Below are 24,657 nucleotides of genomic sequence, written 5' to 3'. Positions count from 1 at the left end.
GCAAATTACATTTTCTTAAAAACCTGCACTGCGTGGAGTTGAACTCACTACAACGGCCGACGTTGAGGCAACGTAAAAGAGGAAAATTCCGTCGCCAGAGATAAGCAAAAAAATGGACGAGGCCTATTAGGCTACATTTTGGAAATATGCGAAACAGAACCAAACCAGTGGAGAATTCATGTATTGTTCCATGCAATTACCGCCACCAAAGTTATTAGTATAGAACAACATATTTGGTTTATGTTAAAATAGTAATGAATGCTAAAACTTTTTATCGGCGATGAATTTCTCCGAGTAGATTAATGCGGTTGCGTTGTCAGCCACGTAAAGGTTTCTAGAGTTGCCAACAAGTGCAAATAAACATTTTTTATGAAATCGCGCTTTTATAATTGAAGTCACCAACTGCCTAAAATTGAAAAAATCAAATAAAAAATTATCAACGGACTTGCAATAAAAACAGGAGCTCGACGGCGGACTCATTGTGAGCATAACGCATTCAGGCGTTGCCCGCCCAACGAGGATAAAAATGAAACAAACAAACAAACAAATATAGGCCTAGGCTACAAATATTTTTCCCCACAAACATATAGGCTAGGCCTACACTTCATGTGGAAAGTGAGATATTAACCATTTATATGTATAAACTGCTTTCAGTGGACTTAAATCGACTCAAAAACTGCAAACCCGTTCGGGTTGGGTATTTTGCCCAAACTGCACAAGATCCGAACCTGAAAACATGTTTTTGTAAAAACTAAACTGAATCAGAACCTAGCCTAGGCTACATGTCAAGCATCAGGGTTGGACTCCCTTGTTGGGCTATATTTGACTCTACACTATTTAAAAAACAACGAAAGTATATAACTTATGTGTTGAGAAATGCTGTTACCTTTGAGAAATTGCTGTAATAAATCATCTTTTCTATTGCTTTTTACAACCAACATTTCCCAAAATGTAACAACATTTTATACAGGAGAAACCGTTATCCTTTAAAGACAATTGTCTGTTAAAGTCAACGCTAATGAAAGCACACCTTTAAGCCGATTGTGGTATTCTTTATTTAGGAATCCGAAAATAAACCTGCTAAAAGGATTTTATAATTTTACGAAGCCGTATATTGCGTTAAGTTTCCAACATAAATATGACCGGTGACGAGAAAATATATTTAATTTTCTGTAGAATAGCGTCCTCTAGTAACAATTAAAATTGTTTTTACTTCCAGATGGTGTCGCTTACGAAACGCATTTGTGTTGTCGGTTTTCTTTTTTCTCTTTTGGTCTGATTCCTACAAACCAAATCACAACGTTAAAGTGGTCGTCGTTGATGAAAGTCTGATGCCGGCTTGTTTTAGGTTCGGCGTTTGCTTGAAAGGAAACTTGATATCTTCACGCGGCTTAGCTACTCATGTGTTGTTGTGATGTGTTGAAGTATGTCTTAATTTGTTCATAAAATAGGCGTCAACAAGAGTATACATTTTGCAGATTGTTGATAAAAAACTAATAAAAGTACAACTGTAGTTTGCTGTAAGTTTTACTGGCCAAACAAGAAATACACTTTGCGAATCAGCAAATATGTATATTGGTTAGGGAATGAGCACATTTACATGCAGTTTTAACAGTGTACAAAACCTGGCTGGATTTTTTTGATTGTGTCTCTGGGATTTCTTTTGCCAATGCAATATGGAGAGCAGGGATTCACCACTCACTGCGATGGAGTGGAAAAAGATGTATCTGCAGATGGAAGGAAAACTAAAACAGTTTCGTATCCAAGCAACAAACATCAAGTTGAAGCTTTCACAAAAGGTTGGTGATTTGTTCCGATTTAAAAATGTTCATCAAATCCAAACTTTATTAGAGTGCAGTAAAATCATTCTGCCCAATATTTTATGATGGTTTGATTAGTAGAAAAGCTTTGCAACTAGGTGTTTTTTTGGAAAATAAAGAGATTTTTATTCGACATGTATAAGTGAAAACAAGCTTTTCCATTGTGGTGAAGAATGATTTATTTTTAACAACACACAGCCAACAAAACATTCCATGTTACAATATTAAACATTTATAGTTAAAATTAATAATATGAAACATGTGTGAGACTTTTCTTGCAGCAGATAAAGGTATTTCAGGCATTCTTGAAATGTTTGCTTATCCATTTAACAAAGTAAACATTAAATAGACAGTGGCCACTGTCAATTTTTAGACTGCTTGGTTGCCAACATATTTACTTATCTGAAAAAAGATTTTTGCATGAGTTGTAAGCCTTAATTTTGATTTTCTTGCATTGGTACAAACTGTGACTTGTGTGCCTATATCATTTTATTTGCTTTGTTTATGCAAACATTTGGATGTCCACCGTCCCTAGTTAAACAGACACATGGCCTTGCATCAGGTTTCAGAAAACTAAAAACAGCAATGGTTAAAAGTTTTTGACATGGCTGCAATGTTAGGAAGTCCAAAGTAAAATAGGTATTTTATTGGTCAGACTAAGACATCCATACATATGGTAGATGCTAAAGAGCACGTTGTGTCAGCCGGAAAGGGAAAAATCAACAAACCGTGACATTCTTACATCCCAACCAATGTCACGTGACGCCACAAGGAAGCGCGGATTAATTTAATGTGCACCGCTTGTCGACCCTGTAAGTCTGCCACGATCTTGCCGGTTTCCTGTTAGATGCGCAATCGCTATATACCACTATACCTGTCGTACAGCACCTTTAGTGGTTCAGGCTGCTACATGGAACCAGCACAACTAGGTGAAGCATTGGTTTTTTGAAAATAAAATTTGCCCTTTCGCCGTTTTGTGCAGCCAAAGACACGTCGATTTGTTCGCTGAAGGCCCCTATGATGGTCAACGTGTAACTGTATGTCAGCGTCTTAGAAGCTTACAATTGTCGGATTAAGTTTGGCCATCTGTCATTTTCTTACAACGAGAAGGATTTCTTTTATTGATCTGGGCCCCTTCCACCCTGGCAATTGACCGTTCGTTAGAGTCTCGTCGAATGTTTGTAACCGTTGCGCCCCACGGGGATAAACATCAAACGTCTTGTCTTTCCTGACCAGCTTTATTTTAGCCGTGAAACACTGATATTGGATTTCGGATGTTTTTTTTCTTTTTACCAATGTGCTAAAATTTAACAACTTTTCACTTAGAATTCGTTAGAGCCAAAACAAACGTGTCAAAAGAAACTTTGCCGTCTAAGTTTATGACAGTAAAATTTTCACCATGCGTTTGGGCCCGCAGTTGTTACACTTTGTGGCAAAACAGCTGCCTTTTTAGTTGTAGGCCAAAGCGCAGTTGGCAACAACAAAGCGAACTAACTTCAGCTGTCCGTGCAGCTTTGCGCCCACTCTATGTATCAGATATCGCACGTTGGAAAGAAACTCTTGTCAGCAAGAACCCAAGGCCATAACCTCACAGGGAGCTCGGCCGTCATGCCCCTTTGCATGTCCGTCACCTGTTAAAAGCATGATTGCCACCGCCGCACATTCAAGTGCCTATATTCTACCCCAAGCGTGAACTGTTCCATTAGTAGCGAAGTAGTTTGTCGCATGTCTAAGGCATTTCGGCGAACGGTGTTGAAACAGTTGCTAGTTGGGTATTATGCTACTGCATAGTCAGTTTACTTGGTGCAGATGGGCAATTAGTTTCATCAAACTGTTGTCATTGGTCAGGCTGTTCATTTGCAATCAGTGAAACTCATACAGATCACCTGGCAAATTTCGTCTTTGTTTTTATCGCGACAATTGGCTTTATCTAAAGCGTCACTTAGGATTAGCCAGGGCAAGCCCTTCGTCGTATCTTCCAGCTGTGTCATTAGTTCAAGTGTCTCCCTTTGGTTCTGGGGAAATTATCATTTAGTGACAGTTAAAGGATGTCTGACATTTAATACATCAGCATTCTAGTGTAGTCAATTTTCTAGCAGCCTTAATTGTCCGAAATGACCACGACCGAAACAGACAGGTCTTAGTATGTTTCCTATTTGTCTACAGGTGCTCTGTTCATTGCTTTAGGTGTTTAGTTTGCCTTGGGTCGGTCGTGCCGCTGTCACCACCCGCCGCGATTGTATTTATCTAATTGATTTATGTTTGTTTAGAAAGCGCCTTCCAAATCGCCTGCTCCGGTTTGTGCGGCCGATCCTAGTATTTGGTTCCCACCAGCGAGATTACATTATAAATTCAGATTTTCGCCAATACGAAAAGCGTTGGACTTGTTGTGAATCATCCAACATAAACATAGGGCTTATATCACCACACAAATCTTTGTGCTTTGACGAACTTGCGTTTCTTGTTTGGTCAACAAGTTTAGTTCTCTTTACAACACCCACGCACTTCAGGCAGAAAATCTGTTTAAAATGTTGGGTTTCCACACAAGGCAATCCCTAAGGTTCTAAATCCACCGATTTTATTTCGCAGAAAGCGTGGGAATAAACCCAACCCTGATCGACTAACAATACAAGTTTATACCACGTTAGTATTTCTACTCTAAATCACAGATTTCCCGAAGGCGTTCAGTATTTTAGCCGCAGAATCAAGGCTTGAATTTTCACAGGAAAGTTGCACTTTCCCACACACTTTGACCGGGCAAGTCTGCCAAATTTGTAGATCGCGTCACTCTGCGGCTAACCTAAAATGCAGGGCAAGTCCCACTAGTATCATCGTGTTTGCCACCATCGCAAGAATTTGTTACTTTGATGATTTAAATTCCACCTCTATGTACCTATTTCTAAGTATGCGGGTTCTCCTGTTTTACATGTGTTGTCATTGTTGACAACATATCTATCAGCATCCCTATACAAGCGTTAGTTGTTTACTAATCTACGATTTCTACGATTTTGTTAAAGTTAATTTTCAATACAAGCAACCCAAATTGATTGTTATGGTCCATTTTTTTAATTTCGCGTTTGTGTAGTTGTGTTAGCATAAACATGTTACACAGTGCAGAACCGAGTTGCTCAGAACAACTTTTTACGCCCTTTAGGCAACAATGGAGCTCCCCGGCCCTTGCGCGTCATTAGCACTTGACTGTGAAGCAATTTCCAAGGCGACCAGGCGGTGAGACGCACTCCACAGCACGATCAACTCCTTTGCGGTCCGAGTTTCGGATATTTGCCGAAGAGAGCCGTGTAAACATTCAATAGTGAACTGCCGTGGATTTGATTTCGGCTAATATGCGAAACGTGAAATCGAAACGGCAACACTCAAGTACACTTTTTGGCACTAGATTACCTTGCAGTTGATTTTTTTAATTCATCGGTGCGTGTGGTTAAGGACTCCCACTCTTGGCAAAAAACGGCAGCTTTAGCTTTTATTGACATGATGTAGTGTGGCGCGTCAAAAACGATAACAGTCAAGTAAGGTTTCAGAAAAAGGGCCTATGCATGAACTAATACCGCGAAAAACAAACGTCTACAGATGACGAGGGTTCCTGGAGACTTTTACCTGTAACTTTACAAGCTTAAAATCTTTTTGGGGAAAGGGCAGCAACATGTAGTCACCTCGCGTTTTATGTTTATCGGAGCTTGCATCGTAAGCTAGCGACTCCACGAAACACGTTATCCGTTCGTCGCCGCGACAAGGTTTATGGTGACGCTCTTTTGCCTTTGTTCCCATTATCTGTGTCGCGCGTCGGTGCTCGACGTTGGTGGCTTACCCCTGTGTACTCCGCACGTCCTGTTTGTGGTGGCTTCGCGCTGTAGAACAAGGGATTCGGTGTTAAACAAGCGCACGAAGTGACTTCGATAACGTTGAGAAATTTACTCTGCGACACAATGTTTGTCGTTATTGTTGCGTGAGCAAGGTGGTGACGTAATTTAACTCAGTTATTTTTCCCAATACACGACGAGCGAAGAGACAATCGTTGTTGTGTTTTGTGTTGTTGCCCTGTTTTGCGTATTGCAACCGCGCTGGATAGAATGACGATGATTTTCAGAGTTAAATGTCATGGAAGTTGATAAATTTGTTCGCATTGCGTAGCGTCTGTGATTTATCACGGCACTCCATTGTTTTGTTTTTTCGAAATTTCAACTGCTTTTTTTGTAAACCAACAAACAGACACCCCTGTTGACTGTTAAGATGGCAATATCGAAAGAAATTTTGGGCATCAATTCCATTACGACTTTTTGAGTAGCATTTAAATTTGGTATATAAAATAACCGAAACTCATCATAGCCTCACTTTCTTTAATAAAGATATTACCGCGCTATAAGTATTATGTCCTGCATTTGTCTTTTCGTCCCTTTATTTTGGTGTACAAGCGTAGACCGTTACTTGACGTGATGTGTGGGTTTGTAAATGCTCGCAGACTTGCAATCCCCAGTTCCCACGCCTCGTCACGTTTCGACTCTCGCCTGTCGTGCGTTTGTGAAGTGCGCCTCGGACAATAGCCCTCAGCTGCCCTTCCTGCTGTCCAGTTTGGTCTGACCCCTTGACCTGTTACGGTTTGCCGAGAAGGCTCTTTACAATTGGACTGCTGCTGGATTGGTTTATGGACCAGTTTTAGTGCATGGCAATTCAAATCAAAATTTTCACACATTGTAGGAATGCGGAACATATTTAAATGGTTGTAATATGTTTAAAACACTTTTTCTGAGAAAACTCGCAAACTTGTTAAGACGTCCATAAGACGACGAGAGAGCATATGCTAGTAGTTGCGGTTTATTACACTGTAATTTGCTTCACCTGTCGCAAAAACACACCGCAGATGACGACATTCAGTGGCCGATGATGTAATGCAAAAACTATAAATGGGTGTCAAAGCTACAAACCCTATGAGACTACATCAGCAGGCGCTGTTTACTTCAGTCTCGGGATCGATGTTTTGCACAACTCGACTTGTTTTCCCGCTGGTGAATCCAGGCGACCTTGTCGACAGCCTTGGCTATCGTAAATCAACGCTTCGTTTAGTTTGGGCCAGTTACTGTTGATGGTCGGTCGGCCAGTTGGCGAGTGTGATGTGTTGGCAATAAATGTGTCGCCGCTCTTTTTCCCGTATGTTTACAGTTCCATGACTGTGCGACGTTTTTAGTCTGAAAGTGGTTCCTAACTTCGAATAAACCGTGCTTGAACACAAATATGTTTTTGTCTCCTTTTTTGCTTCATCTCACAATATTTTGAGATATATCATTCCAAAACTTGAAAGAATACATCAGATTCACGCACGTGTTTGCACAAACAAAACGACTTTCTTAGTTTTTTGGCTTCGGGGAGTTAGACTATTAGGCTTGAAATTTTAATACAGTTGTACGTGGCAAGTTTCGCCTAAAGATTACTACGAAATCCACTTTGATTGTGCTTTGAACAACAGCAACCTCACGTGCCCAAAACATCGTACACGCTTCATAGGTTACGGTTGTATTTCATTGGCACTGGCAATTGTTTAGCTGTTTGTTTAGCAACGAGCAAATCGAACTTCACAAGCTGTATTCACAAACAACATGGCAGGTCTATTGGGTTAATCTGATTTTCCGCGTTCCTGGCAAATGAGTTGAGTCATACAAACCGGTTTTAATTTGTTCGCAAGGCGGCTACTTTACGTGCAAAATGTCACCACAGGCCGGAGAAAGCGAAACAACATTTAAGTTTAGTCGGATCTAATCTTTGAAGTGCGTGTCAATGTATTTGCAAAGTGTAAAACTGTAAGTACTTTAACATACCCATCGGCGAACATAGTATTTTCTTGCAAAATTTTGATCCTTTTTTGTTTAGGTTTTGAAATACACCTAGCAAATGTATTGAATATATTATTTGTGTGTGCAATTTGCATCTGCGCTTAAACGCCCGACTCATCAGGGATTTACAGAAAATTCCATGAGCGACACTTCTTTAATGGCAATTGCGTTGTATTGATTTTTCGCAGGTTTATAGATCAAGTTTTTCTGAAACGAAACTGTTTAGTTGTATTTTATACCCCCATCCAGATTTCCATGAGCATCTTAGTACCTAATATTTGTAAACACCTTTAAAAGCAATTGTCCACCTAACTATCACTTCAGCCGCTGCTGACTTAAGCGCACAAGGCTTTTAATCACCTCATAATCAGTACCTAGTAACCGTCGTTACGAGACAAGGTCACTGGGAGGTAACGATGGCAAGTTGTTGTATAGAACTGCTGACAACATCTGTTCAAGGATGTTTGCTTTGTATTTGTAGATGGAAGAGCTCACAGTAAAATGCGAGCAGGCTGAGGCCAAAGCTGAAGATGCTGAATATCAGGTATGTGCATGTTGCAATCTTGTCAAGGGAAAAGTATTAAAAGGACATAAATTTTAGCCCGGAATTACACTGTATTTATTGCCATACAATGATAATAATTGCATTCTCTTTGTTTGCCTTGTCTATAACCCATTTTTCTGTAAATGTGTTGCGAAAATGCTTAAATAACACCCATGGACCTGATTGGACAATGTGAAATTATATTTTGTAATATCACAGCATTTAATTCGCCATATATATCCGGTATTATTACCATTCACACATAGCCATTTCCCGTAATATATGCCAATGATTTCCGTTGCTAAATTACCAACCTGCACAAGGGGCATGCAATATTCAAATCCATAAGCATCGTCCCCCGATGTCACCTCATTTAAATTTTCTCCATTCTGACCAAAACCAGTGCATTACAGTAATAGTGTCTTCTCTTGGTGTAGTTAAACTTGTTGCGAGAGAGTCTGGCCGGAATCCCTGGTGCTGCGGATCAAGAAGAACGCTTTTGCCGAGAGAAGATGGCTGAGATGGAGCGGGCTTGCCTTGAAATGCAGGAGCGTAATGCCGTGCTGGAAAAAGAACTTGAAAATGAGGTAAAGATGAGCATCATTGCAATGACTATACAACGGTAACGAGAGAAATGTCCGAAATCTTGAGGCCTGTGCTTTTAAATTGTGCCTTGCCTATCCCTAAAACATGAAAAAGGCTTGGAATTATGACATAATTCATTGCTACTTGTCCTATAACAGATAACAAGTTGTTTAACACGAATAATTGTATATGATAGGCAGCGCAAGTAAAGATACAGGAACAAAAAACACGTTATAGTCCAGATACAACAGATGTTCATGCTAAACGTCATACACAACCAGAACATACGGAACTTACTGTATGCGGGTGTTGGTCACTGATGATCTGTAAAGGTGAAATCCAAAAATCAATATGCTTTGTCGGGTCGTTTCCTCTGTAAGCCAGAAGGCACAGATTTCACCTTTACGACGCCGACTAATCGATTCACTTTGATGAACACGAACTTCCTTTTATTGGAGAAACCACAGTTCCAGTATGAACATTCACCACAAACAATAGAACGATGTTTGTCGTAAAACCAGGGACAAATTCGTGTACTTTGACATGTTTTTGCCAGTTTTACAAAAAAAACTTCTAGGACGTAGAGCAGTGGTTCTTAAACTTTTTGAGCACGACCCAAATCTGAGTCTTATGTACATCTTGCGACCCAAGACTCAAACAACAAAAAATGTATTTTTTATTTCTTGTACTCATCTTTGAACGCTAACTGTTACATTCCAAGATCACCTCCTATCATTGCCCGTGCCTTGTGCGTAACAGTAAATTTGAAGGCTATTGTCTGTATGTTGTAATGATCGGTTCATTTTGCTGAACAACGTGGTCGAGTGAGGCTGTATTTGGCTATGGTAGTAGTACTATAGCTGTGTGCCATCTAAACTCTCAAAAAACCACTTACTTGTGATGCAATACTCCAAGGTTACGAAGATAAAGCCAAATAAAATGCCTATGATACAATAGTTCAGTCATGACAGAGAATTGAATCAACAGCGCGACCCATTTTTTGACCCTGCACGACCCATGTTTGGGTCGCGACCCATACTTTGAGAACCACTGACGTAGAGCAAGTGAATTGCAATGCTGTTTAGCGCATGTGTTGTAACGATTGAGCTTCTTTCATCATTCGCAAGTGCCAATCTTACAATAAAGCAAAACAAAGTTTATGTTCTATTGACATACCCTTTTTCACATCTTACGTGTTGCTTGATCCATCACAATGCATGGACAGACTTCCTTTTTATTAATCGGCGCTATCATTTCGTTTAAACGAGTTTAAATGTACAAGGAAGCGTCTCGCCTTAATAAGCGACTTACGGTCGTCGTTGACGTTGTTGTGCTTGTCGTAAGCCTGCATCGATGCATAATCAGCGCATTGAACTCAGCTTATGGTCAAAAATCCTATCGAATCCTGCATGAGTGTATGTTGTGTCGACAGAAATACTTACGCAAGTTGGACAAGGAGACACTACACGAGAAAGCTGTGCGGATCAAGGAGTGGGTTAGCCGGGCACTCGGAACAGTGAGTTTTTGAAATACTGCAAATTTTGTTGTTACACTTTTTAGTAACTTTCGCCCCTTCTGTCATGTGTTATGTGTGCCAGGGTTGTTTTGTCCTGAAATATGTGCTCGTTTTGCTTTTTAAATTTCGTTTCAATTAACTAAATTAATTGTAGGCCGAAAAAGAGAAAAAAGAACTGCAGGAATCTAATGAGCGACTTACAACCGCTGTTCATGCGATGCAACAACGTATCACTGGTACCTCTGCCCACTTTTTATATCATTGATTTTCAAATACTGTGAAGATTTGCGAACTTGAAAAAAATAGTTTTAAAAATTTGCTTTTGCTTTTTAATTCTATATTGTCAAAAACGCCAAAGTCATTTGTTTTCCGCGTTGTGTTTTGTATTGGACTCTAAATTCCCTTTTCCAAATGTTTCTAAATGTCTTCACATAAAATCATATGCATAAAATTGGTAATGCTGTAATGACAGACGCACCCATTTTTACCCAGTATTATATGCCATTATTCATACTTTTTCATTTTACTTTGCAGAACTTCTAGAAAGTTCTTCGTCCCCTTCAGCCAAGCGACGTAGCGATCCTCCGTCACCTGACAGGTACGCTGTACCCACTATACGCTCCGGTGCGTCCGGTCACGTGACACCACCGCCTGTCGCCGATGACGCTCTTTGCTCTCCTGGGATCAAAAGCTGGCATACGAATCCCCTATTTGGAGACTCGGTAAGAATAAGGTTGACCACAATGTTCTGCTGAATGGAACTTCTTGAAGCGTGGATCCTTTGTTACCACTCTTTTGACAAAACAACGCATTTTTCGCTTTGTACCCATGATGCTTGTTTTTCCACCTCTGAACACTGCCATATCACGATTCGTCAGTTTTCATTATTTGTAAAAGGACTAAAAGTTGATTGTTGAAAACAAGTTTATGTATTGTAGACTTACATGCTGTTTTAACACTCCAGTCAAGTAACATCTATCGAACCACTGGGGCGACGAAAACCATTTGTTTGTTTGTAGGCGAGTGACGATCTTCCAGACGAAAGTCACACCACCACACCGCTACAATCCCCCTCTCCCCTGTTCATGGAGCTCGACCACTGTGACCCTGAAAATCCGAATCCCTCCAATTCCTCGCCAAGCACTGAATCCGTTGCCATGGAAACAAAGCCGCGCGCTGTATCGGTAAAAGTAGCTGTCGACCTCTCGCCTGGCGCTAATAGCGATATAAAGAAGAAGTCCTCGACTCTTCCAATGACGAAAACGCACGTTACGTCCTCTCCTACGTCACCACCATCTTCACGCAGTACGCCCGGCAGCGGACACACCCACAATATTATGGGAACGTTTGGGAGTATACGGAGGAGGTTTAAGGGACTTACCGATCACCACCAGAGACATAGGAGCCATGAGGAGACTCCGCTCCCATCTAGTAGAGGAAGAGAGAAGAGGGAGAAGCAAAGGTCAAAGTCTAAGAGCCCGGCTCCTCGGAGCAACTCCTCCTCCCGACTCCGCTCCTCGCCAACCTCAGTTCCTGGAATAAGTACAGACTCAGGAGCAAACTCTCCCTCGCTTCCAGCTATACTTCAAGAGGAGGAGGATATGGTAATTGACCCACCTCTTCCACCGCAAGCTCCCTTGTTTTCTTCCTCACTTCCCGCCAACTCTTCAACTTGGAAGGGTTTACATAACAACAACAGACCGCCAACTCCACCTCTACATCACCGTCTTCCTAGTTGGGTAAGTACGTTTTACAACACCGGTCAATAAAATTCTTTGCAATTGTATGCTATTGAAATTAATAGGAAATTCGATCAATTTTAACTTGGTGTGTTTTTGTAGGAGAGCAAAATCTACGACATGACGAAAACTGGATTTCGAATTCCCACCAACGTCTTCGGCAGAACCTCCTCGCATAAGCGTAAGACCTAAATAAGTGGTGATTGTTTGTTCAACCTAAATAGCAAACTTTGTTTCATAGATTCCCCGAATATCAACTTTAGCTCAGAAACCGGCGAATTTGTGCATGTCGTCTACAAGGTTGGTATAAGCGCAAAATTTTTGACCGTGTGGCTCATGTGGAATACTTAGGATCAAAGTTTCAGTGGTGTTTCGCCAGTATAATGTCAGAACTAATCTGACTTCCTCATGCAAGCTTCGTTGCGCAAAAAACATATGGGAGTTTAAAAATATCATGATCACGTCTATGTATTTGCTAACTTACGATCTTTTTGTTGCAAAGAACGTATAAAATAGAAACTGAAACTAGTTGTGCATGTAACGTAGAACAATCTGAAACCACTGTTTTAGATTCTCACCAAAGCGCAGAAAGCCCAAATTTCAAAAGCATTAAAATCGACGCGCCCTTCCACGTCTGGCAACTTACAATTTGTCATTTTAACAGCTTACAACGAGCGTTTTGGTGGGTAATTCGCGATTCGAGATCATTGTGCGGCGCAACCCGATCGTGTCGTGTTTGTTTTGCATCGACACGCAATCGGGACGGAAGTTCTCGACCCGGCGTGTTGTCTTCCTCAAATTATTCGCTTCCAGCTATATACCTCGCGCAAAATGCGACCACTCGAATCGAACCGCAACGCGGACCAACTCCTGCCTTTCATGCAGGTGTTAGCGGATCCGATTGAATGATGCCGTTGCCACAACTTTTGCAATGAACAAATGTTAAGCTTGCTGCATAAGCTGGTTTGCATTCGTCAATGCTTAAGTTTAATATATTCCATTTAACGAATAACGCAGGCTTTTGCACAACCGTATTAGACACTGGTTTTGCCCATTTTCTATTGTGATGTTTGACTCCATTGCAAGTTTATGGCTGATTCTAAATGATAGGTTTCTTATATTTTAAAAATAAATAAGTAAACTAAAAAAAACATATTTTTACCATCGGTGGTAACTTTTTAATAACTACAACATTTTCGTTGCCACGTGGGGCCATTACGTCAGCGCTATCGTTGAAGCGTGTCAGATATCATCGTGGCATCTGGCAAGTTGCGTTCACGAGAACAACAGTAGCTTTATATTTCACCATCCTCCCCGACTGTCCGGTTTCCGCCAACAATCAATGGTTACTGACCCGTGACGGGGATCATGACCTTCCATGTGCTAGGGGTACTTGGAATCTCGGCGAAGCGACTCAATTCGTAGAAGTTTTAAGCACTGTTTTGGGTTGCTAATGTCAGTTATTAATCGAAATCGTATATGAGTCGTGGTCGATGTTACCCCTTTTTGACTTTACGTGGTGAATCTCTAATTGAAACTAAATTCGGTTTGGAAAGGGTATTGGGTCTACAGCAACTTAGGAACATCATATATAAACTGTTTTGTAGATTTATGACAAACGGATTGTCTTTTTACACATCGACATGCTGTTTGCTAAAAGTTGACAAGATGCCAACACCCTTTTCATGAAAAATCAAGATGTTTTGTCATTTGAACCTTTTTAAACAACCAAACAAACAACGTTAAGTAATATTCCAGCAACATAAAAAAGTAAGAAAAAGGCGTTTCCATCCGCGAACCAGTATTTTTTGTCAAACCCACCCATTCTCATTCAACAGAAAAGCATTTTATCAAACAATATTGCCTACTTGGTTGATCTATCGACCATCGACGCCGTATTGTGATACAAGTAGGGGTGTGGCGGTAATATCACCTTTGTACTTCGTTCTTTTGTGTTCCCGCTATTATTCGGTTCTTGTGGTAACTACACAGACATGACGACCAACAAAGTCTCATCTGTATTAACCGACTTTTTTGTGTTGTTGTAGGTCCAACCTTTAACCGTGCCTGTTTACACGAAGATTAAAGGGGTAAGTCTGTGTTTTTCTACCTTGTCTTATAACCACCCATGCAGATTTTATTTAAAATACACTTAATCAAAGGATTTATGCCGAAAGTTCTTTTTCAAACGATTGCTTTGGTTTTTAAACCTCTTCAGATTTTTTTTCGTAAGAATCGATAAAATTGGAAAATGTTGTCACTAGGACACTTCGTTTCATATAATTATGACCACCCGTTTTTTTTCCTTGTTAATTACCGTGCTTTGTGGGTAGCCGATAGACGCCCATACGTTGTAAGTATAAGGTGCTTTTATATCACCTTTGACTTCAGGAAAATAGAGTATATTGTCTGGATTAATGTCCATCCGCTACCGAAACACAAACAGTTTTTGTGTGTGTGTGATTCTTATGTACCATATGTAAACCTTATGCACAACAATGAGTTTAACAAAGCACACAGTGTTACATGTTTAGTAGGCCTTTACATAGCAAATAATACAAAGCCTCACCTTCCATCTCCCAACATTCAGCATAAGTTTCATATCAACATTTTGGCTGTCGCAATAAAGAGATTGTCTGTTCTCATCCTGTCATTTCAAGAACCGATCAATCTAAATAGCAGCCAAGTAGCATTCAACCATTGATAACATTTTACAACTCTCCTGTCCAATGGAATGCAGTGCAAGTGGTCGGTTTTGTTTGTTCGCGAATGTTTGTAAATACTTGTTCCCATTTCGACCTTTCCACTCCGGTTGTACACAGCTTGGAGGTTGGCCAGTTAGAACAACAAGCTATGCTGGGTTGACTTTTCCTGTGCATTCGAGGGCTGTTGCAATTGGAGCATAAAAAGTGATTGGACCTTTCAAACAGAATATGTCGTGGACCCGTGTTACCTTTTTGTTATTAGTCTCATTTTTTGTTTTTTTAAAAGATTATGAAAGGTTTTTAAGGGCTAAAAATTGCACACAGGAATACTCTTTCTCGCCATGCATTGTTATATATCAAAACTTTTTAAACTTGAGGTTAAATTTACTTTTTTTGAACAGAAAGCAACTCAAATTCGGCCCATGCCTTTCACTGACGCGTCTGACTCATCCGATGACGACAGAACGCATCGTCCCATCCCACGTCATCTTTCACCACGTCATCACCACCAACGTCCTTCCAGGAGTCTTACAACATCAGGAGAGATCGTCCTCTCACCAACATCCGCAGCAATCCAGCAGCGGAAAAACGGCAGTCCTGGACTTACTCGAGCATTTAAAAGAGGTTGGTGATTGGTATAATATTGGAATAATCAAAAATGTTTTGCACTATTACGCTGTTGCTGTTGTTAACACATTTATAATAGAATATGCTGAAAATGGCGCAATTTTTTTTAAAAGCTGAAGGAAATACTACTTTTTGGATTTATAAGATTAACGGCCTATAATTTTAAGTTTAAATACTTTCATGATTGATGGTGTATAAATCGTTTTCTTTGACCCCCAAACAACAACAACTTCTTGCGTGGGATCCAAGGCCAAGAAAAACACAACCAATAATACAAGCGCACCTTTTAGTAGTTTCTTTTCATCACAATGAAAAAAGAACGTAAAAAATCTCCATGTGGGGTCCAGCTGGTAACACGACACACTTCAACGTGAACTCTGCATCACCCACGACAATCGTAAACCGAATTTTCCCTTGACCCTGGATTTGCACAACACAGACTTGAACTTGGCCATAACCGTCTCGCTTACATGCATTGATTTGCACGCGATTTGGTCGAGCAACAAAGAAAGCATTGTGGCTTATTAGGCCGCATGTTCGGCTTGCTGTGTTTGTCGGAACCCGATTTAGCTGCTGCGGTTGCTGGGAAAGCGGATAATTGGAACAAGGCTATGCGCCGTCGCCTGTTTCTTCTCCCAGATTCTCCGTTGGTTATTAATCGCCTCGATACAGTATCGTACATTCGTTGTGTGTTTGAGGACAGTTACCAATGACAGGGCTTTTATTGGGAGTCCAGGTAAAAAAAAGGTCGATTGCTCGGCTTGTATTCATGTCGTTAATTTATGGTTTGCTATCCACAAAGGCATTTATATTTACCAACTTGTCAGTCAAATCAATTCTTTGCCCCGGAAGGTTTACAAAAGCAACACAATCATGTGGGTTAGAAAAAACGTTTCTTTACCTTGTATTCATTAGGACGGCACAATGCATGTGTTGAAAACATACTCACGCTTTTGAACTTAATATCCTCAACAGTCGGAATGTCGCTATGGAAAATCCCTCGAGCAGGTATTTTTTATGAAAAGGTGTTTATCGCTGTGGTGTAAAACTAGCAAATCAAACTTTCAATCGACCAAACCCCACATGGAAATTCCAAGAAGAAAATTTTTGGGGCTTCAATCTTTCCATGCTCTTCCAATATCGATTGAACAAGCTTTAAATATAAACGTGTTGAATAAAAACTATATATTGGCGTTTAAACCCGATCCAAAATGACAAAAAGCATGTTTTATTCGCATAAACCTCAATGAAAATCTTTTTATAAAACTCGCTTTGATGGTGTATGACAAGCGCTTCTGTTTTGCTACATGGCCAATTTTAGAATGACAATATTGCATTTACAAGGCATTGCGCACAACATTTTTAAGCACTTGTTGATTTATCCGACGCCGACAGTTACTATCAGTAACCATGGCAACCTCGACCGTTTGCTGGTGGTCACACAATGTTTTCCCATGCAGAGAAAACTGTTTATTTTTCGGCGATATCTCTTCAGGACATCGGTTGCTTTCATCGTGTGGGACTCTATACGTCATACGCGTCGCTTGTTGCCTTTCAATGAGCTGATTGTCATCTCATCACAATGGACACGTTCCTTGTGTCGAGCCAGGCACCGGTGGTTGTTGGCGAGTGCTGTTAGCGATTTTTACATAAGCCGGGAATTTTTGTAGGCGGGCAAACAAAGCGTCGGGGGCCTGGAGGATTGTTTTTGCGATGCGGATCGCCACTGTTGTTATGGCAACGATTAGAGCGCCGAAACGTTAAGTCAACAGTAATTGGCGTAAACATTTTCTAAAACAATCAGAAAAACAACTTTTGCACTGGGCATGCTCATCCACCAATCCGCTTCTATAGCCTGTTTTTATTTGTAAGTAGTTCAATATGCCAAATGTAATATATAACGCAGTAAAGTTTTTGCAGGTATATGTTAAAATATAACCTTTTTAATCACAAACATTACTGCCAAGGTAGGAATACATCGTTTAGACGTTTCGACAATCTCTTTTGTCATCATCAGTGCACTGAATAAACTACTTTTTAAGTCCGTGTATAGTGTTCCTAAGTATAACCTTTTTGTTTGGGGACATGCAACTGGCAAGGTGTTTGCTACTTACTGTGTTGTTTTTAACCAGTTGACATTATTAAATGATTCAAAAACGTATGTGTTTCAGTGACTTTAAGTAAAGTCCTTCAAAATATCTTAACGATAAAACTCATAACCAACCCTAATTAGTCCTAAAACAATGCAAGCTTAGGCGACACTATGGGTTAATCCCCACTACAGCCAGTCTGCAGTTGATACCCAACAGTCAATGGGTAGAGCCGCGCCCTGTTAAAGGAATGATGGACGAGAGTGGGACGCAGTTTAAGTCGACGCTTGTAACCAAATGTTGAAGCAAACATCAGTTGACCGATCTCTGTTGCTTCCACGGCATTGTTGCCGCGCACTAAATAGTTCTGTGCATTAATGCGTGAACCTCCGTGCTTCCCTGTGTGCATGTGGTTGCGCGGCGGTTTACGATTCCCCTAAGCTGTTTTTAGATTGTGGTTTAGAATTCGCTGCCGAATGCCCACAGTCGCCGCTTTCGTCGTTACCGATAAGACGTTTTACTTTATTCTTGCACTTCTAACTTATCAGGGATTTGATCTATATACCATGTTTTAGCCATCATCGCAAGATTAGGATCACATTTTCAAATTCTGTTTTATTGTAGTCACTATAATTCGAATTCTTTTCCGCAATTGAAATTGAAATTCTTTACTCTACAATGGAATTTTGCAATTAAAGTTTTTTTATTGTTTGGTCTACAATGGAATGTTTGAAAACTGCTTTATCGAACTCGTGAACATTTGCAAAATTCTTCTACAGCCAATTCCCAGCAATCCATGGCAAGCTCCGAGGGTGATTACGCAATTCCTCCTGATGCTCAATTTCCCTGTGCGGCTTCACTCGCCGCAAGTGATAGTTCTGAGCCAGGCCACAAACTTCTTAAGACTTCCAAGCACCAATCTACATCGTCAATTCCGAGAACGAGCCCAACGAGTCCGAAACCGCCGGCTTGTGAAGCTGAAGTTCCGGCAACGGAGTTCAATGGCGGTCCAAAGTGCGGTTACCTGACAAAGCTCGGTGGACGGGTTCGTACTTGGAAGAAACGTTGGTTTATGATGAAAAATGGAACACTGTACTATTACAAATCTCCGGTAAGTTTAAGGGCCAGACTTTTCACTGTCGTTGTTGTACATTGCTGTATTTTTACAGTGTCAATAGAGTGTAGCTATCAAAATATTTTTGCAGAATGATCTAAACCGGAAACCTCAAGGTCAGATTCCCCTGACCGGAAGTAGTGACGTTAAAGTGACGCAAGACGAAAACGATTGCACGTTTCAGTTGACCTGTGGCAAGAAAACGTATTACCTCACAGCTGATTCATCCAACTGCGCACGTGACTGGGTCAAAGGTCATTAGTAACTCATTATGTTTTAACAATGTGTTTGTTCTCTCCAAATTTTAGGACATTAAAAAACATTACCATTAAGAAAAACAAGAAATGACGTCGATAAAAATGTATTTCTTATCAACTCGATACTAATGAAACAAACGAATATTAAAACTATTAAATGCATTGTGAACAAGCAAAAATAATTTTATTTTGCTAAATTTTAGCTGTTCGTGGTGTCTTGACGTCAGGGCATACTGTTAGCTCATCGGATTCTGGCGGTGACACGTGTTCGGTCACTGGGTGGCTCACTCGCACAAGCGGTGGGAGCAGTTGTCACGTGTGGGCGGTGATGCGTGACGGCAAGTTAGAATTCTTCGAAAACGATGGTGGAGACGAGGTATTAGTTTGTTGTCAATAACAGCAAGGTTTGTTGTTATAAAGTAGCATCAATTCGTCGCAAATGGTTTTTGAGTGATTGGAACAGAACAGCACATTTGGCTATAAGCTAAAGTCAAACAAAAAAAACTGATTCGCCACGTAGGAAACAAACTGAGCTTAATTGCGACATCGAGTGGTAATAATGAATACACTGTCTAATGGTGTCAATAACCGATTTTATTGATTTATTGGAGCAAATTGTGTGTGTATATTTTAAAAGATATTCTTGTTTGTATGTGTTGTTTCAAAATTGCTCATAAACATCAGAATAATTAATTTTCCCCGACGCTGTATATAAGCAGTTATATGATTATCTCCACGAAAGTTTGAACGATTCAGTTTCGTTGGGCAAATATATTTGCTTTCCACAAAAGATTTTAAATGCGCCTTTTTAAGCATTTTTTATCTTTCAACTTTTCAGATGCCGATTGCGCGCTTGTCATTGGTTGGTTGTACTGTGGAAGCTACTCGTCTTAACATTCAAGCAATGATTGGTCTCGGTCACGCTCGACCGCACTCGCCTCCGCCTGCCCCAAATCACGTGATCGTGGTTCGACCAAGCAGCAACCGCGAAGGCAATGACGTGTTTCTGTCGTTCGAAACAGAACCAGAAAAGGTGGAAAAAACAAAAACGCGTCCTTAGTATCTGTGTCACCATTGATTTGATTGCGACCAATATCATGAGCTCACAATTACATTTTTTTTGTTTCAGGCCAACTGGCTTCGAGCGCTGACGTCAGCGGCTCGTACGTCATCACACAGCGCGTTGCGCAAACATGATTCGTTTGAATCCACCATGGGTTCGGACTTCGAACGGCTACTTGTAAAATTGGTTCAAGCGGACACGAAACCAGGTCAGGGCGGGGCCGCGGAAGCTGTTTGGCGCCACCCAGTGCTGTCCTACTCAAAGCAGGGCATCGGCCGAGCTTTGACCTCACTGTCTTCTGACGCTTTACGCACTGAAGCGATAAAGATTTCTAAGGTTGGTTGAAACAGTGTTGAAATTTGAACTGAATACTGAACATTGCTACCCTGTGGTTCATTTAGGGCTTTTTTTACTTTGTACTTTTTTGCAGTCGATACAATTATTCTCGAACGTTTCCCTTGACGCGGCGTCGGCAGACTATCACGTGACTTTGGCTCAGGGAATCGCCCAGTCGTGTCTTGCTCACGTTGAATTAAGGGACGAGTTGTTTGCTCAACTCATTAAACTTACAAACCGCAGGGAATCGAACGATAGTTGGGACCCTTCACTACTGCAGGTAACTAATATGAACAAATCCATATACATTGCGAATGAAAAATTTATGGGTTTTCCACGTGTACTGTACTAGGGTCAAAACAATTACGTTTTAAGTGTAAATAGTGGATTTGCTATATGTAAGGCTTTAATGTTTTGTTCTCACAGTCATGGAAACTAATTTCGCTGCTTCTGCCTCTATTCTTGCCACGTGACAAATTGCTGCTAGTCCTTCGTTCTCATCTCCAACGTCACTCCAAGTCAAAGTATGTAGTGTTTGTTACAACAGGCACAAAGGTGCTGACTCTTGGTTGGATGCTTGTCGTATGGCGATCATTAGCTCCTGTTGTTGTTATTTTAAAATTAGTGTAAAGTTACAACAAACAGTACAATAAATTGCATTTACTTTACTGGAGCTTTCAACAAAAAAACAAACATACATTTTAATAGGCACGACAGCAAAAATTGACCATTTTATTAGTTTGTTGAGCTGTTCAACCATTGTATGTATTGAATTGTTAGTGTTTGGCTACAAAGTCATAATATTACTAAAATTGCATATTATCAACATGCAAAAAATATATTACCAGGCACCTTTATTGATTTTATAATTTACTTTATTGTTTTGCAGGACTGAAGTGGGTCAGTATGTAGTCTACTGTCAACGTGCGATGGACAGGACAAGTTTACTGGGTGAAAGGTCAGCGGTTCCATCCCGCACCGAAGCTCTTCCCATTCTGCTACAAAACCCTTACCAACATTCACGACCCTTCAGTGTACCTGTGCATTTTGCCGACGGCTCCTACCAGGTATAACACCTGCAAAATGTATCACCACCTTTCTTTTAGTATTGGTTCGTCACTCTTAGTGTAAAAAAATACAGCTAGGAATGTTAGCAACTATAAAGTCACAAGTCAGTAACAAACTGACATAAAATTCCTTTGTCGCAACGTACGCCTACCGTTGTTGACATTTTCGTGAAATTGACAAAATAGATTGGATAAGGCAACGTAAATTAGACTAGTTTAAGTCGAGTCCAACCGTGCTACTTAAAACCGTAACTTGATTAAACTTAAAATCGATCGGTTTAAACACTGAATAAATTATTTTGAAAAAAATTACGAATAATTACGTAGCAACTTTGACGTCACACAGGTGGTGAGCTTCGACGGATCAAGCACTGTCAGTGACTTCACGCGCCGCGTCACCATTCTTGGCGAACTACGTCATCACACTACGTCAGGATTTGCACTGTGCGTGGATGACCCTGATTCCGTCACAGCTGAGCATTATATCGAACCCTCAGCGAAGGTAACGACATGAAGGTTACATGTTTTACGGTTGAAATCGATTAAATAACTGCCATTTATCGATTCTGTGGAATGTACGTTGCTTGTGGTTTTATGGGTCTATTTATAAACTGGATTTTAAGTTGGATGATGTTGGTTTCGCTGGAAAATTATCTAAAAATTTAAAAATTGCCCTGTTTGGACAAAATTGAGCTAGAGATTATGATCAAGATGAATTTGTACAAGCTTTTCTTATCAAACTTTTTATTTGGATTAGGTTTCTGTACTTTTGTGATTGCGGGATATGCACAAGGATTTATGTGCCCACATTGGTTTAAATAAACCTTTAACGTTATATGTACAACACATTATTGTTCTCTGTTTTTTCACCATGCCGAACGCATACAATTGTGTTTAAGGCGAAGAAGTCCATTAACACATGTGTGACTGTCTCTCCAAGCCTGGCTTTGTAAATAAATCTATTTAGCTTATACACCACACTTTTGACATTTTTATGCAGAACTGTGAATGTTGTGAACTGCTACCACATAAAGTGTTTTTACAGAAACCTTAACACAAACTTTCATACAACTGTTGCGCGTTGTATGTAATACCCGGTACCTAGGCTAAATACACCTAACTTTGCACAGATATGTGATGTCATATCAACTTGGGAGAGTCAATCTCGGCAGAGCGCAGTGACGAACAAGGGTATATCACCACAACCACACGATGGCGCTGGTGAGCAAGTCAGAGCGACTGCTCGCTTTTCTTTCCGACGGCGTCTTACCTTTAAGGCATACAGACGCACGGAAACGGAGAAAGAAAAAATGCTGCTGGTTTATCAGGTGAATGGTATAAATAGAATATTAAACTTTCCCAAGTTAATGGGTTACATTACGTAGTAGGTACATCGTAAAAGAGACGTTTTACGTCACCAATCATAAGGCTGAATCGGTGAAGACGGTAACACCGTGTGGATATACACATTGCGCCCTGCTAAATGTTTTTTTTTACTTTTTAGATCGCTGATGACATATCACGTGACCGATTTCCGCTGTCACGTGACCTCGCTGTGGAAATGACGTCACTCGCTGCTCAGGTTCACTTCGGTGACGTATCGCGAGCACCACAAAGTGACAGCTTTGCCTACCTAATAAAACGTTTTCTTCCTGCTCGCTACCGTGAATCGGCAAGCAAACATCAGTTGAAGTGAGTTCAAACTTTTAATTGTTTATTGTCCATAAACTGAGAAAAATACAAAATATTTTTTTTGTTTTGCTCATAAAAAGCCTCGTGTTTTAAACAAAAATGGTTCATACCCATAGTTTTTTTTTTAATTTTTAAGACAACTTCGCGAAAGGATAAGTGAGCGGTGGGTGGCGCTAGAGGGAACCTCAAAGTCTGACGCCGCTAGAATTTTTCTCAACACAGCTCGAAAATGGCCGTTATGTGGAGCTGTTCTGTTCCTTGCCAAGGTTTGTCCGCGAAATCTTACAAACCTTTGCCAACAATTTTAAACATGTTTTATTTCCACTTTAGGTTGAAACAAGCGGCAAACACAAGGGCGACACCGTGTGGCTGGCCGTGTCCGAAGATTGCTTGAGTGTCCTCAACCAGAAAACAATGGTGGGTTTATTTAATAAATCTAACAGTTGTGGTTTGCATAGGTTTGTAAGCATGGTCCATTGTTGTGTTTTTGCAGGAAGTTGCGGATAAATGCGAATATGCAGACGTTGTGACTTTTGGAGGTTGCAAAGACTTCTTTATGGTAGTTGCTGAAATGGCAGGAGTCGCAAGAAAACTGTTTTTTGCTCTGCCTAAAGTCCAGGTACAGTTTTTGTAAAACTGGTGCTTTAATACTTTTTGAATAAAGGGTTTGACCTGTTTTAGTTTTTTGAATCAAACCTAATAATGCTTAATTCTCAATTGATAAACCTAAACCATTGAGGAACCATCGTGCAAGAACCTAAAAACCATCTGGAAAGTAAAATATCATTATGTGTCTCCAATAAATTTTCACACATCCTTGTGCTTTTTAGATGTTTGAACTTGTCCGCTTGATGGCAGACTACATGAATGCCTCCCCTAGCTTCGGCGCAAAGCTCCGACCGCGCAAGGCGTCATCGTGATGTCACAAAGCATAACGTCACTGTCAAGTTTTCAGCCCCTATTCCATCTAAAGAATCAGCTTACACTAACAATAACTGAGATTAAATCTTTTCAGTTGAAAAATATTTCCATTGCTGTTTTTTCCACACAAGGTGCTTTTGCTCAGGAGCGACTTTTGTGCTGTTTTACCCGAAATAAAGCTTTGTCAGTAAATTAAAAAATATATTTGAGCCCCTAAAGATTACCCAACAAGGCGTTTTCCGAAAACCGACAATTTCGGGACGTAGTAAATTATAAAAATGTTTGAAGCAAAGTAAACCATTGTTGGAATTTATTGTGTCGATGTGGTGCAACTTATTTGTGCAACAAGAAATCTCCCATCACCTCAACAAAACCGGCCGTTGCTGTCGTTTGTCATGCAGTAGCTTTCTATTCGTTCAAATAAACGTCCCTTGCTCGTTTGTTTTGAGGGTAAATTTTGACTGCTGCTGAAGAAATACAAGTTTACTAGAAACTCTCGACGGTTTTTAGCGAAATCCGCAGTCCTTTCTAACACACTGCTTTTTGCAGATGTGTAAAATGAAACACAACTGTAAACAAAAGCTTGACTCGGTATGTGAATCCACCTAACTCTTGACTTTGATACATTTTAGCCTTTTTAAATGACATTTGAAAAAAAAACTAAATTGTAATTAACAACGCATCTCTGTTTATTGATCCTTGTTCAAAAGCAAAGGTAATATCAGTTAGAACAGGTTT

The 24,657-nt window shown here is 40.4% G+C and overlaps 1 protein-coding gene across 2 annotated transcripts; it reads left to right on the top strand.

Moving 5' to 3' along the window:
• Window positions 1-1,459: 1,459 nt before the first annotated feature.
• Window positions 1,460-24,359, top strand: LOC145217745 (pleckstrin homology domain-containing family H member 1-like). 2 transcript variants are annotated; one of them, XM_080085093.1, is made up of 26 exons: window positions 1,460-1,799; window positions 8,145-8,207; window positions 8,645-8,794; window positions 10,225-10,308; window positions 10,463-10,544; window positions 10,843-11,030; window positions 11,328-12,047; window positions 12,150-12,228; window positions 12,289-12,347; window positions 14,096-14,137; window positions 15,154-15,376; window positions 18,249-18,580; window positions 18,675-18,837; window positions 19,044-19,216; window positions 19,679-19,873; window positions 19,970-20,239; window positions 20,334-20,519; window positions 20,666-20,763; window positions 21,129-21,306; window positions 21,653-21,808; window positions 22,437-22,634; window positions 22,811-22,998; window positions 23,135-23,264; window positions 23,329-23,415; window positions 23,492-23,617; window positions 23,829-24,359. In XM_080085093.1, exons 1-26 carry the CDS (start codon window positions 1,677-1,679, stop codon window positions 23,916-23,918), a joined length of 4,383 nt encoding a protein of 1,460 aa, XP_079941219.1. In that variant the 5' UTR covers window positions 1,460-1,676; the 3' UTR covers window positions 23,919-24,359. The 2 variants fall into 2 exon arrangements, with proteins under 2 accessions (XP_079941219.1, XP_079941226.1); XM_080085100.1 differs by lacking the exon at window positions 1,460-1,799 and adding an exon at window positions 7,897-8,073.
• Window positions 24,360-24,657: the final 298 nt, after the last annotated feature.

This window comes from Phallusia mammillata, chromosome 1 (genome assembly GCF_965637545.1).
Source record: "Phallusia mammillata chromosome 1, kaPhaMamm4.hap1.1, whole genome shotgun sequence".
NCBI lineage: Eukaryota > Metazoa > Chordata > Ascidiacea > Phlebobranchia > Ascidiidae > Phallusia > Phallusia mammillata.
Note: the sequence above shows the minus strand (reverse complement) of the source record. Positions and strands in the feature narration are given on the sequence as shown.